Source organism: Strix uralensis, chromosome 5, assembly GCF_047716275.1.
Source record: "Strix uralensis isolate ZFMK-TIS-50842 chromosome 5, bStrUra1, whole genome shotgun sequence".
In the NCBI taxonomy this organism is placed as follows: Eukaryota; Metazoa; Chordata; class Aves; order Strigiformes; family Strigidae; genus Strix; species Strix uralensis.
The window spans coordinates 29,547,539-29,570,038 of record NC_133976.1 but is presented as its reverse complement, the minus strand read 5'-3'; the positions used below and the strand labels follow the sequence as shown (position 1 = coordinate 29,570,038).

The 22,500-nt window shown below is 36.5% G+C and overlaps 1 protein-coding gene across 1 annotated transcript in view; it reads left to right on the top strand.

The window, feature by feature from the left end:
* Positions 1–22,500, top strand: part of FOXP2 (forkhead box P2) — a 194,960-nt gene that overhangs the window by 163,435 nt on the left and 9,025 nt on the right. Inside the window, exon 15 of the mRNA XM_074870227.1 lies at positions 252–415. Coding sequence (XP_074726328.1) covers positions 252–415 — 164 coding nt within the window. The remainder of the gene's footprint in view (positions 1–251; positions 416–22,500) is intronic.

Below are 22,500 nucleotides of genomic sequence, written 5' to 3'. Positions count from 1 at the left end.
GAATATTGGAACATAGTTAATAATGGAAAGTAATGAAGCCGATGTAAGAGAAATAGTAAACCAGAAATAGAGATGCTATTATATTCAGAATGTGAAAATAATTGGAAAAAGCACAAAATCCTTCTGACCACCTCTACAACTACCCAAAATGGGCTGCTTTGTGTGTGTACATTCATATATGTATGAACATTTAGAAGTGATTTGTGATTAGTATGGACTAATAATTTTATTTTTATTCTTCGTTTTACTAGGCTGCACTGGCAGAGAGTAGTTTACCATTGCTTAGTAACCCAGGATTGATAAATAACGCATCCAGTGGCTTACTGCAGGCAGTCCATGAAGATCTCAATGGTTCGCTGGATCACATTGACAGTAATGGAAACAGCAGTCCGGGCTGCTCTCCTCAGCCTCACATGTAAGTGCAGTTAGCATCCTTTCAAGAAAAAATGCCTTAGTCTAAGACACAATATTACTCAGAAGTGCTTTGAAACATGGTAAGCGAAACATCTGGAACTATATGTTTGAAACTAAACAATTATATTAAAACATTTAAATAGATGAGTCTTCATTTACTTTGTAGTAAGATTGGTGTGAGTTTTGTTTTTTTAAAAAACCTCTTCAACTTGCTTGCAAGCACTGAATGTAACGGGAGGCTGATCTCAGTGGTCATTTTCACAGCCTGGTTTGTAAGGTATAGTCAGAATGTTCATGTTGGAATTAGTTGTAATTTTAACTATGAGTCTCTAAACCATTTATGAACTGTAGTAGAGATATTGCTCATTTATATAAACCATAAAATGCAAAGTTTAACTGTTGCCCACAGTTTACATAGAAGCCAGTAAAGTGTAACTTTTTGCCTGTCGTATAAATCAGTGTAATTACATATTCAAGTTTAATTACTGGTGCGTCTGTATTGGCAAGGTTTATATGTTATATTTTATGCAAGACTACGATTCCTATTAATATTTAGCAGCTAACTATATCATTAATTACTCTAAAATCTTTCCCCTACCATCTTTTTAATGGAGCTGAGAGAGTGGAAGTATTAAAAATTGATGTATTGTGGATTTCAGAAATGTGTCTGAAGCTTTAGAAATGCCTGGCCTTAATCAGTGGTGTCAAACGTGGCAGTTTCTTGTTTACTAAATAGTAAAACATGTATCTTGGAGGTATTGTTTCCCAGGTTATTTATATAATAATTAGCAGTGTGATATCTAAGTAGACTTAGATTTAAGTTTACTGTAGGATGATTTTTAATGTGCACGTACAATTATGGTCTCTTTTTATCTGTGTTTAAAATAGCTGATCTGATTTGCCTTTTTTCATTCCATTTTCTCTTTCACATTTTTAATATTCATTTTAATTTCTAGAGTGGGATATTTAGCAGTAATTGAGACCAGAGTCCCTTTTTCTTCTGCTCTGGTGCATGAAGAATCCATTTCGATCTGTCCCCTAAAAAGGGGAAATATTTTGCTGAGTTTTTCTTCTTTTGTTTGGCATGTTAATATATCTATGATCACATAGAAATGTTTATTGTCACACATTTAATTGTTTTATTGCACATTTATTCTACTTGCCTTTGAAAATAATACACTGTGAACATTCATGTATTTTATCAGGTTCCAAACCATTACTTTTTCAAAATGGAAAAATTTGTCTTTTGGAAGTGTCTTTAGATGTATTAAATAATACAAAAGAAGTAATAAAACTTGAAGTAGAAAGAACATGAATATATGCTCTTGAGAGTAACACTACTCTAAAACAAGTAAAGTGAGCAATCAGACAAAAGTTTTTATATCCCATGCTTTATGCTATCAACCATGCAGTGGGTAGCTTGAGGCCTTTTACTTTTAGCAGTTCTCCTGAGTATGCTAATGCTCTCTTCCTGTATAAAATGCCAAGACAATAAAACTTTAAAGAGCAAACAAGAGTTAGATCATGTGTGTTAAAAACAGCTACTTTACAGAAAAGAATGACACTTGCTATTAAAGTTGTTTTGTAAGTGTTTGGCAGATCTGTTTACATATCCTATGTACTGTCTGCCATTCTGCTGGATAAACTGAGATAGCTGTGCATATGATTATGTAGATATGGCTACATTTATAGCTGTGTTTATAGCTAAAATACTGCATATTGTAGCAATTCTTGCCTATAAAAAAAGGCAAATAACTTGAGTTACACCCTAACTCAAGATTTAGCCTTCCTTTCTCATTTCTATGATATGTCATTTGTCAAAACAGGCAGTTTCAGGGCTTGCCGTGGTGACTCTTTCGAAACTTACGAGTACATGTTGCTCAGTTCTTGATAGATTGAAGCAACAGAATGTAAATGCACTGAGATACCACTGGAGAAAAAGGTTATGCTCATTCATCCCTTGCACCAAGTTTAGTGCAAGATTACTGGGCTTCTGTGAGACCATGAACTGTCAACCAAAAGATAAAGGCTATGACTAGATACCTGCTCGCTTGTGAATTTTTTGCCTTTTCCTTGCTGATGGGGCTGAAAATATGAAAAAGGGAATGAATGCGATCTGCAAGGAAAAGTCAAGAGAGGGGGGGAGAGGCTTGTGCAGGAGGCAGAGGACCAAGGGAGAAGAGAGGCGTCTTCCTTGCCTCCATTACCACGTTGACCAGGGCCCTTCATTTTTGTTACAGCAAAGAACATTACTTAAGAAAATGAGAAAAGAACATAGGGAAAACATGACATAAGTAAAATAAGTAAGGAATATGGCAAACAATGAAGAGAAATTTAAAATTTTTACATTACTTACATGGATTACATAGTCCTCAGGGGACGTGTTAATGAAAAATAGTTAATACACTGGAAAAAAAATATTGTGATGCCACAAGCACCCACTTACTTGTGGATTCCTGAGAATGTTCACCCAGGAAGTTTGGGTGTTTCTCCCCTAGAAAAGTGTTCTTCGGGGGGTTGTAATTACTGCACTCACCTGTAAAGTCGGTGGCTCTGTTAATCTCCAAGTAGATTAAATTTCTATCTCCCAATTCCCAGGAAAGCCATGACACCAGGAATATGCTGAGCAATTACATTGCCTGCCATCTTGAAGCTGGCACACAGCCAGGAGCAATGGAGCATGGTGTTAGGGAAAAAGAGGCAAGAGGTTGTGTGCAATTTAGTGATCAGACCATTCAGTTGGGAAGGGGCAGGGTTTGGATTCTAGACAAGCTTCCAGGGAGAGACATTTGTATGGTATTAGAGCATCAACAGAAAATGCGAAAAGAGTCCCAGTGACAGTGTCAAGAGCAAGCATCTCAGGCATTTGGTTGTTAGAACTGTACTGAATATCATTTTATCAGATAAATTTATGATAGCAGAACTTTCTTATTTTGGAATATTCATATTAATTTTTTAGCTTAAATTTATCTTTTTATAAACATAATGAAAATTGTGTGTGTTTACAGTAGTCAGTATTTCCGTGCTTTGAGCATGAGAACATTATCAGAGAAATTGATTTTTGTTATTGTAATACCTTAGCTATTCAGTGTTAGAAAATGGGGAAATTATTCCAGTCTTTGGATTTGAACCTGGTACTTCACATCTGGTTTTCAAAACAAAGTAGTAAGAGCAGTTAGAGTCATAAACTTATCCATCTGTGGACAGGTATCTAACATGGGTAGGTGAATCAGCTTACTTAGAAAATAGTCTCTGTTCATTGACTAGAGAAAGATGGTAGGTATGTAACTTCAAGTAAATGTATAACATTTAAATGCTTGTTAAGTGCAGTGAATCCCAGCTGGTGTATTTAGGGCAGTGGCACTTTAAAAACTTTACAGTTTTTGCCTTGGGTAATGAGGTATAATCTGCTCCATTTCTTACACTTCTTGAACATTTGAAAATACTGCAGTAAGTTTTAGGTGATTGGTATAACCATGGCCTGGTAGTGGGGATATCTTCTGTATTAATAATTACATAAAGCATTTTAAATTTTGTGCTGCATGCCTCCCAGTTTACATTCCCAGTCTGATGAAAGATGGTAATTCCATGATCCAGTATGCAGCCTATCACTAGTGGGATCTCAAATTGTAGGCTTACTTTCTGTGCTTCCACAGTATCAAATTCAAGTTCTGTCTTAGATTGGTCTTCAAATCCAATTCCTGGTAGGTTTATGTGGACACTAACATAAATCTACATTAAGAAAATACATTACATACTGTGCACATATATATTCTGTTCAAAATTCCAATTTCCTCTAATACTGGTTGTCAACAATCAGTGTCAGACAACTATCTTTTCATTTAAATCAATACTTAAGGCTGTTTCTTCCCTCGTTTTTTGAACGTGGACTACTCCAAAATTACTGTAGGTTTCAGCTGATAAGCAACAGGTTTCAAAGTGACAAACACAACAGACGGTGTTTTATATACAAAAAATCATTATTTATATAGAACTAGGTGCTACTAATCTTGCATAACAATTGTACGTGGATTTAGTTGGAAGTTCCACAACACATACCTTTAGGGTATAAATGCAGAGTTAAAAGTTAAAAAAAAAAAGTTAAAAAAAACCAAAACACAAGCATCCAAACAACAAATGCAATAAAAGCTGCATGGTTGTGGGAAACTTTGGAAAAACTTTTATCGTCCCTGAAGAAACAACAACATTGGATAAGACATGGAATGATACTTAGGGACAATAATGACAGTTCATGCGTTAGTGATAACACAACTTCTTTTTAACCTGCATGTCATAGCCAGTATACTGCTGAATTGTTTTGGAGGGATTTGAAAGTCAGTTCCTTCAGAGCCGGTAAACTTAGATTCTTACCTGAACATCGGAATCATAATGAAATCAACTTTGTGCTGTTACTTTTCCTGTCTCTGTTATATGTTCAAGAGTTCTCACTCTCGGGGATGGAATATCAGGAAGGGAAATCAAGTTCAACTGCTCTTCTGGTGTTTGTGCATTTGTACTAGATTGATCACACGTAAATGATTATTGCAACTGGCACAGACCAGGGTGTTTCATAACAAGAACACTTGGTGTGTCTCTTGTCTATGTGTTCATATTTTGGCAAATGCATCGTGCAAAATGACATTTTACTTCACTGTATAAGCGTGGGAGGAAAAGGTAAAATTCTAATCTGCAAAGCTGTTCACAGCAGTTGAGAAAACAAAAAGAAACTGGTCATCAGAAAATTGTAGACTGAGAAAATGTAGTCTTGCCATAGGAGACAATGGGGTGGTTATGCCATTCTGTTAAAACTCACTGCAGCTCATTTAATAAGGAGTGGGAGGATTTAGCAAAGGAGATAGGGAATGCAAATATCCTACTGGTGAAGTTCTGTGGAAGGGGATTATTGTCATGGATTTCTCCCTGCTCACACTGTATGAGAGTGTAGACTGAGGACAATGCAACTAATCTCTTATGTTCTCAATTGACTGATGAAAATCTAGTTCCTAACAGCAAGTCCAGAATCCTGGAGATAATGGATGTCATTCTGATTTCTGGAATTTTAGTTGTTGATTGCTTTTTTAAAAAGTACAGTGAAAACAAAAAATAATTTTTAGAGTCACTTCTTAAAAAGTGAATTCATATATCCTCATCTCATATATGACTCTGTGTGTTCAGCTATTGTAGTGCTGTGTTCTGTAAGATGGGAATTGTTTGAAGCCAAATGTCAAGGCATAAATATATCCCATGATCTTTAAAGCTGTTTCTAGAAAATGTTATGTTGGGTTGTTGTGAGAAAGAATAACTTTTGTCCAAATGAACAAGAGTAACAGTCAATCTGAGATGAATTAGAAAAATGAGCTTATTCAGTGTAGTCCTTCGTCTTCAATTCTGTCTCTGAAAGGGTGAGTTCCAAGCATTGGTGGTTTCAGTCACCTTTTCTTTTGTATTCTGCTGTTGTTCCCAACCCTACTCCTTTACTTTTCCCACTCTTGCCCTGACTGGATCATTTCTCTCTGCAGTTCTATCTGCATAATCATCAAACTTGTTATTTTTTTTTTCAAACTTTTTTATCTTTAAATTTTATTCCCAGAGGCAAATATGATTATTCTGCTGTAAGATCATTTACTTTTGAGGTGCTTCAGTTTGAAAGCATTTCATTGTCAGATCGTTCCCATATCTGATTATTCCAGTCCCCCACTGTTAAGCTTTCACACCACTTACAGTAGGTTACCTATCATTCCAGTTTTAATCCCTTTCATTCCCTTGTTTCTTTAACTTCATAATGTTCCAATCCCCTGTCTTTCCTTCTTTTCCTTTTTTTTTTTTTTTTTTTTGTTATCATTGCATTGTCCCATTTCGTGATCTCTTTGCATTTACCTTGGAGGCTTGTTCTGTTCTAGGAGACTGCTATGATCCAAGTCTGTTGTTCATTGTATAAGACTTGACATAGTGTATAAGAAAACAAACTCTTGAAACACATCAATTAACAGGGATGTAACAAGCATTATTAAATAGGTGAGAAGCATGTAATTGAGCAGATGAATGTGGTAGCAATTGCAGTATTTCTGGGTATCCTTGTTCATCAAAAATGTTTCACCTAATCACATGATATTTAATGCCTGTATAACTTAATTTCACACATTTTTATTCGTAAATTTAACATAAGGAAGATAATGGGCAAAGAGACTTTGTGACAACAATTGATTTTTATTTTTATATGAAAAAAGGAACAGCTAGGAAACAGGATCTTAAAGGTTATAGCTTTTGTCTGAGCATATTCCCATTGAAAGAAGCTGTATTGTGAGAATACAGCCTAGCACTGCAAAGCATCTGAAAGTGACAGGCAAGTCCAGCAATCCAACACTTTATCTTATTATTTTCTTACCATTTACATTTTTTTTTTTTGCCTTTACTGATTGTATGCATCATGCAACAGTAACTCTTGAGTTGTGGCTGTGCCTCCATACTTTCATACAGAGCGACTCACATGTGGGCACTAGTGGAAAAATAAGCAATGATGTTCTGATTAATAATATTTTTCACCATACTCATTGACATAACTTTACTTGAATATTTTCCTAAATGTTTTGGGGGTTTTTTTTGCATTACTTTTCAGTCCATTTGTCGTCTACATTTTGCTTCTGTTCATCAATTTTCTTACCTTTCAAGATGCTCCAGTCCTTTATCATTTCCTCTTTAGCTTCTTAAATGTTAAGTGTCTTACTTTGGATCAGAAGTTGCTATTTCTTCTTTACAGTATTCCAGACCCAATTGTTGCACTTCTACAGTACATTCCCAATGCTCTTGACAAAAAGATCACTCCAGAGATATAGTGCCTTCAGCTGAAAAGTGTCAGATCCCTATAGCATGGCTTGCAGAAGTTGGTAGGCTCCTGTGGGGTTTCACAGAATCTTTTTGGAAGCTGTCTTGCTGAAAACTTTGTGGTACTGCTGTCATGAATTCTCAGTGTATGGGCAAAATAGTTATGCTTTTCACGTAACAAGTCTGAATAAGAAAAGGCAGCATCTTAAGTATTGTTACAGATGTTAAAAATGTGTTTGAAGTTGTGCAACTAAATCTCTCTGTGATGTGGTTGTGTAACTCTTAAATTTAGTTCATAGGAGATGCCTGTCTTTGTACAACACAAAAGCTGAGATGATAGTGTCATTAACATTGCATTTCTAAAACTGCACATACCGTTATGTATATCCACTTTTGATGATTTCATTTGGATTTTGAGTAACTCATAATATTAAAGCCAAAATTTTTGAAAGTGTACTCTCTAGATATTTTTTTGTAAATACACATGTCCAAAATATGTCTTTACATATTGTGTAAACAGTTAAATAAAAACATACAATTATATCCAGTTGGTAATGTTTATACCAGTAGTTTAAATTATGATCCATAAATCCAAGCAAAAATTAGTCGGAAAATTTAGGACATTATGCTGAGAAAGTGTTATTATTTGATTATTATTTAGTCCTTAGAATATGTAGAAAACTCTAATCACTTTACACATTTTAAAATACTAGATATCTCAATGCACTTTAAAGAGTTTATACAAAGACTTCATCTCAGTGTGAAACCCCATGTGTAGGTCACATTAAAATAATCAAATATCAAGATGACTAAAGATATGATTATACCTGGCAATGTCCATACACAAAAGCAGTGTTCACAGTCTTCTGGCAAAGTGCAGTTGAGAAAATTTGCTGTTGACATCTAACAACAGTCTAGAACAGTGCTGGGAATGCATATGTGTGGTGCAGACCCTGTTGTAGTCTCTGTTAGGGTTATAACTGCAGGTATTCCAGTTATTTTCTCCAATGAAACAACAATATTAAATGTGTACCTTAAATTAGGCTGAACAAATCCAGTAGTCTTCCTCCTTTACCTAGACTTACCAAGTTCGTTTGTTCCACTGTACCCATTTATAGAGGTTTAGTGTTGCAGAGCCTTTGCATGACCATGGCCTCTCACTAACCCTTTTCAAAGACTTCCATAAGCTTCTGATTGAGATGGATAAGGGGAAATGTTTCTTTGATACAGTATTATGCTGTGATAGTAGTACTCTGGGTAATTAGGGACTTTCCCCAACTTAATATTTTATTTTTCTCTATGTTTCCCCTCCTTTTCTTCATTCCCTGAAAATTTGGCATTATCAGACATCACAGCTGAAAAGCGTTCTCTGAGCTTTTATCTCTTCTTGGTCTAAGAACACAGGAAATAACAGTCATGTTGTGGGCAACCATGTCATATAGTTCCTCTCCTAAAATTATCATAGTCAATCTCAAACTGAAAGCCATTATGAAACTTCATTCCTTTGATGATTATAAGCCCATTCCAATTTCCAGACTAAATATATTCCAATTCAGTTTCACTGATATAAATTCTAGCTTACATAGTCTTTCTTACTCTTCCTTTTTTGTTTCTCAAATGTGTTCTGGAGAGCACACTGTGAACTTTGAATCTCCGTTTTAGTAGACCTGTCCACTCTCCTCATCTTTCTGGTAGCTGTTCCAAAAAAACTACTCAGTTATTTTCATGTGCAGGTGTTAACAGTTTTTTGAAACATTACAGATGTAGTTGTATATAATGTGTTTCTTCTTTCTCTCTGTTCTTATGAGGAAAAAACGTATTTTAGCTAAATTCGTCTAAACTGTTGTGGTTTATTTTTATAGTAAAGTATTCAACGATGGACTGGAGCCCTGTTGTGATAAGTGCTGTACAAAGGCAAAACAAAAAGGATTTTCAAATCCCTGAACCCAAATTCTTGCAGTCTTTAGGTAGTAATTGACTTGTTTAATTTTGGAAAATCATCTTCAGATATAGTTTGAATGGAAGCGGTATATTACGTACACTACTGCCACCATGTAGAATAGCATCAGGCTTTGTTTAAGAAGTGTTTGACACAATGCCAGTTGGCATTAGACTGCACTTACAGGTATGTTAAACCAAAAGGTAAACCACGACTGCTAGCAGTGAAATACCTTGAGATGAGCACTCATTTGTATCCATCTAGAGTTACTGGAATTACAGTTTAAAACATGTATTTTTTTATTTTGTAGCTAGATATTTATAGATGTAGTAATGAACAATGTATTGCACTGTATATATTTCATCTGGCTGGAACATACTGCCCTGTGAAGCAAAAGTCTGCATTAAGCACAGGCCAAAGTGTGTGGTTAAGAGGCAGAATACGTTAACCTAGGTTCTATCTCAGATATGTCCTAATCAGCTCAGTCTGCAGGCAGACTATATTTGTGTTTTGTTGCAGAGGTCATAGAGATATAACATATTCATGGGAGGCATGATTAGTATTCACATGTTAACAACAATTTGGTAAAATGTTCGAGAAACATTAGAGTAAGTTTGAAGTGTTATATGTAAGAACAATCATTGGTGTAAATATGAGGTGGTAATGACTGGATATACAATCATTCTTAGACTCTAGAAATTGTAGCAGGTCACCAGCTGAATGTGTACTGGCAAAGGTATGTGGTGGTGAAAGCATACTTAACAGGAGTGCTGTACATAAAAGTAAGCTCTATCCTTCACCCAGTTCTAATTGGCCTTTTCTGAAGACTGAGGAAGGACTAAAAATATTAGGTTTGTAGGTTTGTAGGTTTTTAGGAAGAGAGAAACTGGGTGGGGAAATTATGACAGTCTTCAGAACACTGTAGAGAGAAGATGGGAATGAACTTAACCATTGGGAATGGGACAAGAAATAATTTATTAGTATTTCAGGAAGAAGAGTTAGGATAGATGCCAGAAAAAATAAAACCTTTCTGACTGTAGGATAATTAAGTGCTGATATGTGTACCAGCACAGAGACTGTGGAACCGCTGATACTGGAGGCTTCTGAGAACAAATTAGAAGTGTTTAGAAGTGGTTTAGGTATAACCTACTTGGTGGTAGGGGATGAAGAGACTATATGATCTCTTGAGGTGCCTTCGAACCCTCTTTTCTTTGATTCTTACAATAAATCTGGAAAAAGTAAGGTTTTTCAAGTATGCTGTGTCTTACCTAGAGGCTAGCTGAATTGTCCAAGTCCATTTACTTTGTAATCTGGAATAGCTGTCATAGCTAAATACTATAGCTAAATTTAAGCACTCTTATTTTTAAGATTGAATGAAACTTAGCCTTACAGAAAAATATATAGTGAGTGTAAGATTCAGCTAATGTGAGAAATGTTAGCTAGGGCAGTGCAGACAGTCCTACACAGGTCAGTTTGACCCATTTGTCCCTGCCAAGTGTGATGTGTCGTTCTACTTGTTAAATGCTGCCAGCAACTATTCAGCAAAAAACATATAGAAGGGCTGGCCATTCTCCAGGCTTGTTCTAACAGGCAAAGCTAGTCGTCACTTCAAGTCCTAGTTCTTAAACATTGAAAAAGTAAAATAAAAGATCAATGCTCCAAGAAGCTTAGCATATGAAAAGGAAATACTTTGGTAGCATCCTGCTGAAAACTTTGAAACATACCCTTCAAACATACCTATCAATCAACATTTTCAATGAAGTCTGTACCAGAAGAAAAAATATACCATGCCTAGGTGTAAGTGTAATGCTATTTGATCCCTTGCTGCTGTATTAGAACAAAATGCTTAGGTGCCACTGTGGACAAATGTTGATGATCAGCTTATAAAATCTCACAAAAGTGTGTAGGAATTGTTAGTAAAAGAATATTTTTAGCCTTTTTGTCCCACACTATTTATCTGATCAGTTTTCCAAGATAGCAGAGTTTTATTGATGTAAAAGTTTTCAACAGAAATTTGAAAAAAAATTATACATAGCCTGTATTTATAATAAGATGTATAACAAACAAACATAGTACAGTCCAAATTCTCCCTCAGCTTTTCCTGGATCATTGAATAGCTTTCCAGATTTTCCCTTGCCTACTCTAACCCATAAATAACACTGAGATACTTAGTTGTTGCTGCTAAGTTTCTGTATAACTGATGCAATTTTTAAAACATCCCAAACATTAGATACTACAGAGCATGCCAGATCCATAGTGTCTTTTCTTAAACTTCTTTGTTTTCAGGCTTGCTCTTTTTTCAATGGTTCTTCAACAACCCAAAAAATATGCAGACACTGAAATCTCTAGTATTTTACCATTTTCCTTTGAATCTTTACCTTAAAAACTTCTGTGCTCTTTCTCCCTAATCCTTTTCTTTGTTTAGCATGTTAACTTTCGACGTTTGAACTAGATGCAGTTGTTGGTTTGAAAGACTTTAGAGGCCTTTGCCCTAAGCTAATTTCTAGTCAAGTTTCTACACTTTTTGTGGTTCTGTAACAATGAAAATACATTTATTTAGACACCAAAGGAAGCAAGCCAATGTCAAGGATAGGAATTTTAGTAAGAGTCACTAGTATCAGATAATCTATGTTAATGTCATCTTAATCAGAACTTGATTCCTAAATATTTTGATTCTGTAAGAAGGGCTAATTGTGCATGAGTTTTGAGGCTCATCTGATAATATATTGTTAATATGTCAGTTTTCCAGAAAGATCCTTTCTTTACCTACAGTTCAAAGATTTAATTGGATTATTTCTGTAGTAAGTATTATTAAAATTAATAGCATATAATATATTAGTGCAGATAGGGTATCCTTATTTACTGTCTTGGCATTTTCTTGCCAAGTTCAAAAAACACACAAACCAAAAAAAAAGCCCACAAAGGTTGAAGACCTAGCCAATTTAATTACCAGTTTCATAATCTAAGAAAATAATCCATATGTTTTCATTAGCCATTTTTATTCAGAAACTTTTTTTTTTTGTTAAAAGGAAATGAAATTGTCATGTGGGTACCAATAAATCTGTGAATTTATTCTATAGAAATTTCTCTGTACAACACTCATTTCTTTGTACAAAGCTGAAAGGAAGAGGAGGACGTGTTTTGTTGGTGGTTTTTTGGTTTTATTTTCAATATTTTTTTCAACTCAGACTCATTACTATAAAGCTGAAATTCTTCAAAAACTTGTTTTGTATGTTTTCCTTTTCATTCTGATTTGCTACCAATATCCATTTTGAAACTTTGCTTAGAATAGAAACTGCAAGTTTTAGCTGTCCCTAATTTAAAGTGAACCAGTTTATATTTTGATGTGCTTGGGCAGGACCAAACTGATAGGGCAAGAAGCACCAAACACTATCTATAATAATATTACTAGAATAAATTCGTAGTGGGATAAATGGAGTGATAAAATGATCATAAATATGCCATATTAAGTTGGGTGACCCTTAAGTGTGGGTAAGGTGAAGGTGGACATTTGCTTTTTTGCTATATTTTCCTTATTTCCATATTTCTAATATATCACTTTTACTCATATCTCCAAACTGCTACTCCTCTTGTATTGACTTCAGTGGCAGCTAAATTAAATAAATTTGAAGTACTCCTATCATTTTTACTGTTTCCTCCTACAGATATGTTTACTATGCCATAGGTCACTTCTATTGTCCTTTTCTGGATTCTGCTGTATTGTTTTTGAGGTGAGTGAGTAATAGCTAAAAGGTAGTCAAGTACATTAAACATATGAGTTGAAGTGAGGGCCTACTATAAAGTCATAAACATATTCTGTATTATTGTCACTGTCATTATTCTCTACTAGTTAGTCTAACATACTGGGTTTTGACTTCTTAAGCAGAGATACCATTGAAGGATTCAAAACAACATATTTCCCAAGTGGTTACAGTAGATAGATCTATGTGGGTAGTTTATTTTCTCTTTTATTTGTCAACAAAAACATGTCATATTATTTGCCATGGATTGTCAGCTCTGTTATTTTTTTCACAGTTAACTTCACATATGACTAATCTAAATATATTGTGTTCTTACCTCTGTATCTTATTCTGGGGTATTCATAATTGTATTTAAAATAGAAATCAAATGCAGGATCTTAGAATTCTCACTGTTAACCTTCCTCTATATTGTGAAATAGTCTTTTGTTCTTCCTTCATCTAGTTTTTTGCCAGTTTTGCCAGTTTTATTACTGGCAAATCTTTGTGTTTAATTTTAGTATGAGTTAGATTTTTGAAGTTTCTCACAGGAATTCGTTATTTCACCTCATTTGTCTAGCAGAAAAATACGTGGTTCACTATGTGTATCAGCTTTGGTTATTCCCCCTTCTCCCCAAGTGTTCTGTCAGATGCATTGCGTATTTCACTTACATCTTCTGCTGTGAATAAACTTCACAAGTGAAGTCATGGCCCTAATGAAGTCAGGGGGAATTTTGCCATGGACTTATATGGGATCTGGATTTCATCCCAGGAAACGATTTGTCTTCATGTCTTTGGCTTTCCCTCATTTCTTATTCTGCCTTCAGTCACTCCTAATCACTCCTAATCTCCATCTGATATTTCTTGTGACTGCTTACAGCCCCATTTCTCAGTTTTAGTTCATTAAAATCTTTTTTTTTTTTTTCCAAATAAGACAAGGAGTTCTCCCAGATCTGAAATCTTTTTATTAGATCTTTGAAAATTTGTACAGTCTTAATAGTCTACAATATTAGCAAAATTGCTAATGTTGAAATCTGGAACCTTTTTATCTGTGCAAATACAAGCAAAATTTTTTCCAGTTCTGGAAGGACTAATTAGGAATGCCCTGTTAACCAATAAGTTTCTAAGTGATTTTTAGAAAGGTTTGGCATATTTTTCTGTTAATAAAAGTGTAATGTCTTTTCTCCTATGTATATTCCTCTAAAATCCAAAACATACAGATAAAATAAATCCCCTTCCCCTTCCCCTTCCCCTTCCCCTTCCCCTTCCCCTTCCCCTTCCCCTTCCCCTTCCCCTTCCCCTTCCCCTTCCCCTTCCCCTTCCCCTTCCCCTTCCCCTTCCCCTTCCCCTTCCCCTTCCCCTTCCCCTTCCCCTTCCCCTTCCCCTTCCCCTTCCCCTTCCCCTTCCCCTTCCCCTTCCCCTTCCCCTTCCCCATACACACTCAGAGTAGCTTTCCTCTGCTATGTTCATGCTAGATCTTCACATGCAATTAATAGTTGTTCTTACCTTTCACTCTGGTCTTCCATTTGCAATGCCTGGCTGTTCTTTGATTCCTTCTGGGACGTAAGAATATGCTGGGACCTGTCCTGTTTAACATCTTTATTGGTGTCCTGGAGGATGGACCTCTTCCTCACCAGGTTTGCAGATGACATCAAATTAGGGGATATGCGTACGGGTAGGATAGCCATTCAGAGGACCTGTATGGGCTGATAGACTGGGTCAGGAGGAACTTTATGAAATGCTATGCCCTGCACTGAGGAAGGAAGATCCCCTTACAGTGATGCACACTAGGATAGCCTGGCTGGGGAGCTGCCTTGCTGAGAATGCATTGGCAGAGAGCAGGCTGAGCATGAGCCAGCACAGTGCCCTGGCAGCTGAGGCCAACAGTGTCCTGGGCTGTTTTAAGCACAGCAGAGAGCCAAGGGACTGAGGGAAATTATTGTCTCCCCCTTCTCAGCACTCATTAGACCACACCTGGAATACTGTGTCCAGTTTTGGCACCTCAAATATAAAAAAATACAGCAGTAAATTGGAGCGAGTTCAGCCAAAGGCCACCAAGATGGTTAGAATCAGAAGCAATTGTACTGTGAGGAGAGGCTGAGGGAGTGAGCTTGATCAGCCTGGAGAAGAGGCTGCCTTGAGGGTACCTGACCCTCAGTACCTACAGGGAGATTAGCAAGATGGAGCCAGGCTCTTCACTGTGGTGCCAGACTGAGAGACAGTGGACATAAGTTAAAATGAGAGATTCAGGCTGGGTGTAAAGAGAACTCTTTCCTCATCAGGACAGTCAGGCAGTGAGTGGGGCAGTTGCCAAGAAGTTGTATAGTCTATGTCCTTGGAGGTTTTCAAGACCCAACTGGGTAAAAACCCTGAGCAAGCTGGTCTGAACTTTAGCTGTGCCTTCTTTGGGCAGGAGGTTGACCCAGAGATCTCCTGAGGCCCCTTTGACCTGAGTTATCCTGTGATCCTAGAGTTTGTTTCCATAAAGACAAAACAAGGAGAAAGTGAGCAGAAGCAACCTACCTTTTCAGCAACTAAGCTCAAGAAGAAAGATGCTCTGGATTTTGTTTTACGGATACCAGCAAAGTTGTATCACGTGCCCACTGAAAAGATGGATCTTACAAAGAGCAACAACTGAGTTTGTATCTTTTTAAGGTATCAAAAAAGAAAAGTTGTGTTTGCAAGACCAGTTTTGTGCAGTTGGTGATAATGGGCTTTGTGATTTTTACATTTTTTTTCCTAGAGGGACTCACATACTTTTTATCTTAAAATAATTGAATGGAAGGCATGAAGAACACCAGCTTCTTTTACAGTGACTGATAAAATTTTTCAAACACCTACTATGAATAGAAAAGCACAAGTATCTAGTCTTGGAGGTTATAAAAGCAGTAATAGACTTACACAAACTCAGTCTTACTTGCTCCTGCACCTTACTTGATGTGCCAGAGGCACTTTGTGACCATTGATCATTAATTGCATCTTACACTGTCTCCTCTAGTGATGAACTAAAGAAGACAAACTTTAGTGCCCTAATTAATTATTCCAGTGCACTCTTAATCTCCTGACAGAGTCTGCAACAGTGCCTGTCACCTAGGACCTCTGTTTTTCATCACCAAGTCAGTGCAACTCCCAAGTCCACATGGTAGACTTGAAATCCTTGGTGATAGATCAGATGATAGATACGAAAAGAAGTATATTTTGGAGGGGTTTTTTGTGCTTCAGTGTTGTATTTGAGAGAATAAAAGGTTGCTACTTCCCTTTTTTTTCCTCAACATGGTTCTTGGAGGGCCCAGGTTGGAAGGGTGTAATTTGAAAGTGGCAGGTTGACAAAGCACATCCAGAAATACCCTCATTGAGGTGCAGTGTTTCTATAGGCATTGCATTTCCAGTCTTCTTCCACCAGGATGTTGTAGCTTCACTCTCTCCTTAGTGAAATGAGGTAGCACACCCTCAGCTTCCTGACAAGGATATGTGACAATAGGACCTTCCTTCCTTTCTTGCTTCAAGCTAGAGATTTGCATATAGGGATTATTTTATCTAGGAATAATAGCACTTCTTCAGCATTTCACTATATGTGATAAATACATGGGGGAAGTGATTCCTGATGTTCAACAAAAAATAATAATGGATTCTGTGACAGTTGTAGCATTACTGAATTTGTATTTCATGACTCATCTAATACTCTTTCTTCCCTTTCTCAATATTTGGATTAGTATCTCCCTAAATGGCTGCACATACTCATGTCAATAAGCAGTTCACTTCTACTTAAGAAAAATAATAAACTTTTTATAATAGCATGAAATTGTAAGGAGACAAAGTAATAGAATTAGATATCTTAAAAATACTGTAGGATTTGAGGATTTGTCTCCATTTGCCTACCAAAGCATAAATATAAAAATTCTAGATCTGATACAGTGGGTTGGAAAGGAGAGCTTTTCTCTTTAAAATGCTATAGGTTATCCTACAGACCTAGAACTGTACTGGCAAGATGAGATACAGCTCTTCCTGAGGAAATACTAGTCCAGAGGTACTACGGGGGTGAAGAAAACAACCAAACAAACAGGTCAGTTGCTACATCTGTAATATAGTGATTGTCATTTTACCAAATAATATTTGGTGAAAAGTATTTCTGTAGAAAAGTATAACAAGTCACAGCTTTAAAAATGTTAGGTCACACAGAAATAGAAGTTCTAAAAAATATGTGTTTCAACAGCTTAAACTAGAAAAATATTTTATATATGTTAGATGTTAACACAGAGAAGTCTTTAGAAAGCCAAGATGCTTCAGATAAAAATAAAGATTAAAAATGTTCTTCAAATACTAAAATATAGAAGTGTACAGAAATAATTAGTTCGGCCACAATATTCTTTGTGCTTTAGTAGCTTACCTTGTTGACTTGGACACAAAATTTTTCAGGCTTCCACAGTTCGAAGAATGCTGTAGCTGTGGATCTTTTTAATATCTTCTCCCAAAGTATACACAGAGCACTTTGTGTAGATGAATCAAAATTGCACTTGTAGTTCAGGATGCCTACAGCATGAAAGAATTGAGGGCAGTGTGGGTAATAAGTAAAAATGTAAATAAATTGCAGATGTCCAACATTAAAAGTTACACTGGAATTGTGGAGTTATAGAAAAGATACTGTGTTACACAAATATCACGTGTTGCGTTTTGTTCTTTTCATATACTGAAGCATACTTAATGTAACGGAAGTAAAGACAGTGGAGAAATAGTACAGTTGGAAGAATATCTGCAGACTAGCCAATTGGTTTTGAGGTTGTAATGTTTGTGGGCTTAAGGCTGTCTCAGAATTGTGAAGAAGAATGGGTCAAACTACATCATTTGGTTTGGGAAATGATTAAAGTTCTTTGGGAGCTACCTAATTTTATTTTTTTGTTAACTTTTAAAAATCCTTATTACTTTGACAGGAAAAAAAAAAAATTAAAAGAAATAATCAACATAGGTTGTCATACCACATATGGCTTAGAAATTGTTCAGTCCCAAAGATTCCCCTGGGAAAACTTTCTTCAGCCAAGTTCCAGAAAACTCGTCATCTTTATATACTCCTACATGAAGTCACTAGGAAAGCTAGTGAGTCAATAGTATCAAAATTAAAGTCTCATAGAAAATAAGCCTGGGAGGGACTTCAAGACATGATCTAATTTATTGCCCTTTGTGCCATTGAATACCAAAGTAAAAAACTCCTAGTGTTACTAGGTGCCTAAGTCACCATAGCAATACAAAATACTTTCAGCTGCAACCCAGCAAAAAAAATTACCCTTTCATGATTTTAGACTGATTATTGCAACCCCTGTGTGGAATAAAAATGCACTGAAAGCTCTTAAAAAAATTACATGACTTGCTGCAAACCATACGCTTGGCTACAAAGCTCACAGTAAGCACATTGACCTAGGCAGCTTTTCTCTCTCAACATCTACCACCTCTTCAATACAAAGGCAAGAGCAAAGTTTTTTCAGTGCCAGTCATTACATTGACTTAACTGTCTGAGAGACTGCATCTCTCTATCATGATGTCCCACAGCACTTTCCTTTAAATGATTTTAGCAGAACATTGAAGACTTTGGGATATAGGCAACAATGTTTAGAGGACCCAGATCTAAACTCTGAAATTTATTCCACTGGGGATCCTGGAGGATTTGTGGCACTTCCCCAGTGGCTATCAGAATTAAATACCAACCCCCTTGCATTTTTTTCTTTTTCTTTTTTACATATACAAATGAGAACTTAACTAATTATTTTTTTCCTTCCATAGAATTGGATGAAAAAAATACAGGGAAACTTAAATCATTAAATCTTTGTTTTGGAAGAAGAGAAGTGCTCAGTGTCTCTGTGGTAACTGATGGTTATGAAAGGCATTCCCTGACTTTGTATTTTTTTCCAAAGAAAAGTTGTATTTTCTATTCAAAGCCTGGAATGAGCACTGTATCTACTAACCAAATCCAAACCTTATTTATTGTAATTATTTATATTTTGTTGTCCTGCATTCTCACTGCTGTTTTGCCAGATTCGGTATCCCCTTACATTAAAGCTGAGGTGACGTGAAACCTCTGTAGAAAACATGCTATCCATAATTGAGAATATTGTATCAAGTATCTTTTCTCCTTGTTGACACCAGCTCAACTCAATTTAATTACAAAATCATGTACTTAGTTATAGGATCTGGTTGTTTTCTTGTCAGCAACAGCATACGTTCTAATGTGTAAAAGTTGAGTGTAACACTTGTTGCTTTTGCCTAGATTTTAGTGGGATTTTAATGGCTATTATGCAAAACAAGTTTTTCCAAGGCAGGATCAGACTAATCTTGTGCAAAACTCTGAAAGACAAGTTCATCTTGTATCAAGAGTTATTGTAGGCTTTGGGAATTTAGCTTCATCTCTAAATATTTGGAAGTTACTTTATACATTCCTTCCTAGTATATATTTGTCCATCAACTGCCTGTCTTGTTATCTTGCGTTTTTCCTTTGAAGCCTCAAAGCTCTTCTCCATCAGCCTGCAGACAGTCTTCATGAGGCCTCTGTAAGTGTCCAGCAACTGTTACCTGTCTCCTGGCACCTGACAGTTGTTCTAGTTAAATGTTATAAATGATGATGTCTTTAAGGATGTAGTATATATCTGAGAACATGAGAACATGAAATTGTAGTTAGCTAGTTGCAGGAGTGAGAGAAAAATCTCCATGTTAAGCTGTAAAGCATGTGGAAGAGTGAATGAGGCAGCTGCAGAGACAGAGGAACTTTGTGTTCTGTGATCTATGAGCAAGGAAGAAGTAATGTATTGAAATGAGCAGGCAGCTCTGCATGTGATCAGAATCCTTTTATATTACAAGGGTCTCTCACAGATAGAATCTTTTTATATTACAAAGGTCTCTCACAGCGAGTTTCATTTTGAAAGTGCTGGGATACAAGGAACATTTTCTAACAGTAGATCCACCAATTGTAAAGCAGGTGATCCATGGAAATGAGTGTGTTCATTTGTTTATATCTTTACCAAAAAGTTATTTGAAATAATTGAGCATTGCCATATTTTACTTTTGCTGCTGCTGCAGACATCTCCTTCACCTACTATTTGTTACGCTGCATTGTTGGTCCTGAGCTCAGGTGAAGATGTAGTTTGCCAGCACTTGTTCAACAGGAGGCAGCCATTCTGATGAGGACATTTGGACATGATGTGGTAATAATACTTGCTAAGACATTACTTCATCATCCCTTTGTTTTACCAAGGAGTTAGCAGTGACTGAACTCACTTCCCACAGATGAGTGTCTAATCTCTTCATAAAGGCCCCCAAGGATGGGGACTCCAAGGCTTCCCAGGCAACCTGATCCAGTGCTTCACTGTCTGTACTAATTTTTAACTCCAGCATCTAACCTGTTGCTCTTTCTGTAAGCTAAGACATCCTTCTTTCAGTCTTCTGTCATAACAGTTTTTTTTAAACCTCAGCCTGGATTTTCTCAAGTTGCCACATATTTGAAATGTCATCATCTTCACCAGTGTGTTTGCATTACCTTCCATTTTGTTGACATCTGTGAAGTTAATAACCATGCTCTCTATTCTATCTTCTATGTCATTAATAAAAAATACTGATTAGTTCTGAACCCAGGATTAGTCTGTCAAGGAACCATACTAATCTTTGTTAAAATACAGGTTCCAATTATGTAGTGGATAAGTTAAGTTTTGATGAGAAGTCAGAAATCACTAAGCTATGACCTGTTGTTAGGATTTGAGTAGCCTGTTATTGATAAAAAAACATGGCATATATAAATATTTTTTCAGAATTTATGTTTAAATACCAGGCACTTCACATGGAAATTTGTCCTTAGTACACCACTCCCATTGTACAACAAAATGATAGTGTAGAATTTTGCAAATAAATACATTTAAATATATATCTCTCTATTGAGACACACACACATACATACTTTAATATTAGTTACATACAGATACCAGTCTGAGTATTTTGCTTTCTATGTACAATAAATATCTTGGGTTATATCATACTGTACTGAAAGTTTTCAAGATGAGAATGTATTCAGCAATTCAAAAGATGGGTGTTCAGATCTTGTTTTGCTTATGGAAAAGAAAAAAAAAAGGTTTTTGGTTTTTATATATATTTTGTATAGTTGCTTCCTCCTCAGAAGATACATAAAATACTATATCTGTAAGATCCTTTACATCTCTAACCAACATGCCTCAACTTTGCCTTTCAACCTTTGATTTCAAAAAAAAAAGTTCTAGAGTTGAGGGAAATGTTAGTTTCAAGAGCCTATGTCTTATTCCTTGTGCTTACGCTTCCAGAAAGAGGTGTTTGTATGGCAGTGTTTTCTGTGAGCTGTAGTCATAAGCTGCTGGCAGAAAAGCCTATGAATTATTTTTTTTTGCATGGACAACTGAACTGCTTGCTTTTGGTCTTGATTTACTGTTGATCTGGAAGAAAGTATCATTGACAAAAATGAAAATTGGGTATCCTGATTAGTCTTCCAAGTTATTAACTCTTCCACAGATTAGTCATTGAAATACTGTTTGAACTGTCCTTGCAAAAAAGAGGTCCTCAATACAAAGAAAATAACAGCACAAGAGGAACTAGTATTTTAATGTGTAGTGCATTTTTAATGGATATTTCTTGTTATCCTCCCTATTTGTACAGTGGCTGCACTCCAACCACAGAAATGTAATAAAAACCTGACCACCACCCTTAAAGGAACTGAACTCATTTGGTAAAAAATAAAAGTTCTGCAGTCAGAATTTTTTAAGCATGGAAAGGAAAGTATAGTGATGAACTGTAGAATGGTTTGGGACGGAAGGGACATTTAAAGATCATCTAGTCCACTCCTGCCTGCCTTGGGCAGGGATACCCTTCATTAGATTAGGTTGCTCAAAGCCCTGTCCAACCTGACTTTGAACACTTCCAGGGAGGGGGCATCCACAACTTCTCTGGGCAACCTGTTCCAGTGCCTCACCACCCTAACAGTAAAAGATTTCTTCCTTATGGCCAATCTAAACCTACCCTCCTCAAGTTTAAAAATGTTGTTTCTTCTTCTGCCACTACAATCTTTGGTAAAAAAGTCTCCATCTGTCTGACCACATTAAGGTCTTCCTGGGAGCCAGGCTGGACAACCCCAATTCTCTTAGTCTTTCTTGGTAGGAGAGGTTTTTTCAGCCCTCTGACCATTTTTGTGGCCCTTCTCTGGACCTGCTCTAACAGGTCCATGTCTGTTTTGTACTGGGGACCCCAGAGGTGGATGCAGTACTCTAGGTAGGATCTCATGAGGGCAGAGTAGATGGTGAGAATCACCTCCCTCAACCTGCTGGCTATGCTTTTTATGCAGCCTAGGATACGGTTGTCTTTCTGGGTGGCACATGCACATTGCCAGCTCATGTCCAATTTTTCATCCACCAGTATCCTCAGGTTTTTTTCCACAGGACTGCTCTCAATCCCTTTGACCCCCAGCCTGTATTAATGTTGGGGATTGCCCTGACTCAGGTGCAGGACCTCGTGTTTGGACTTGCTGAACTTCACAAGGTTCGTGTGGGCCTGCTCCTCAAGCCTGTCAAGGTCCACCTGGAGGACCTTCCT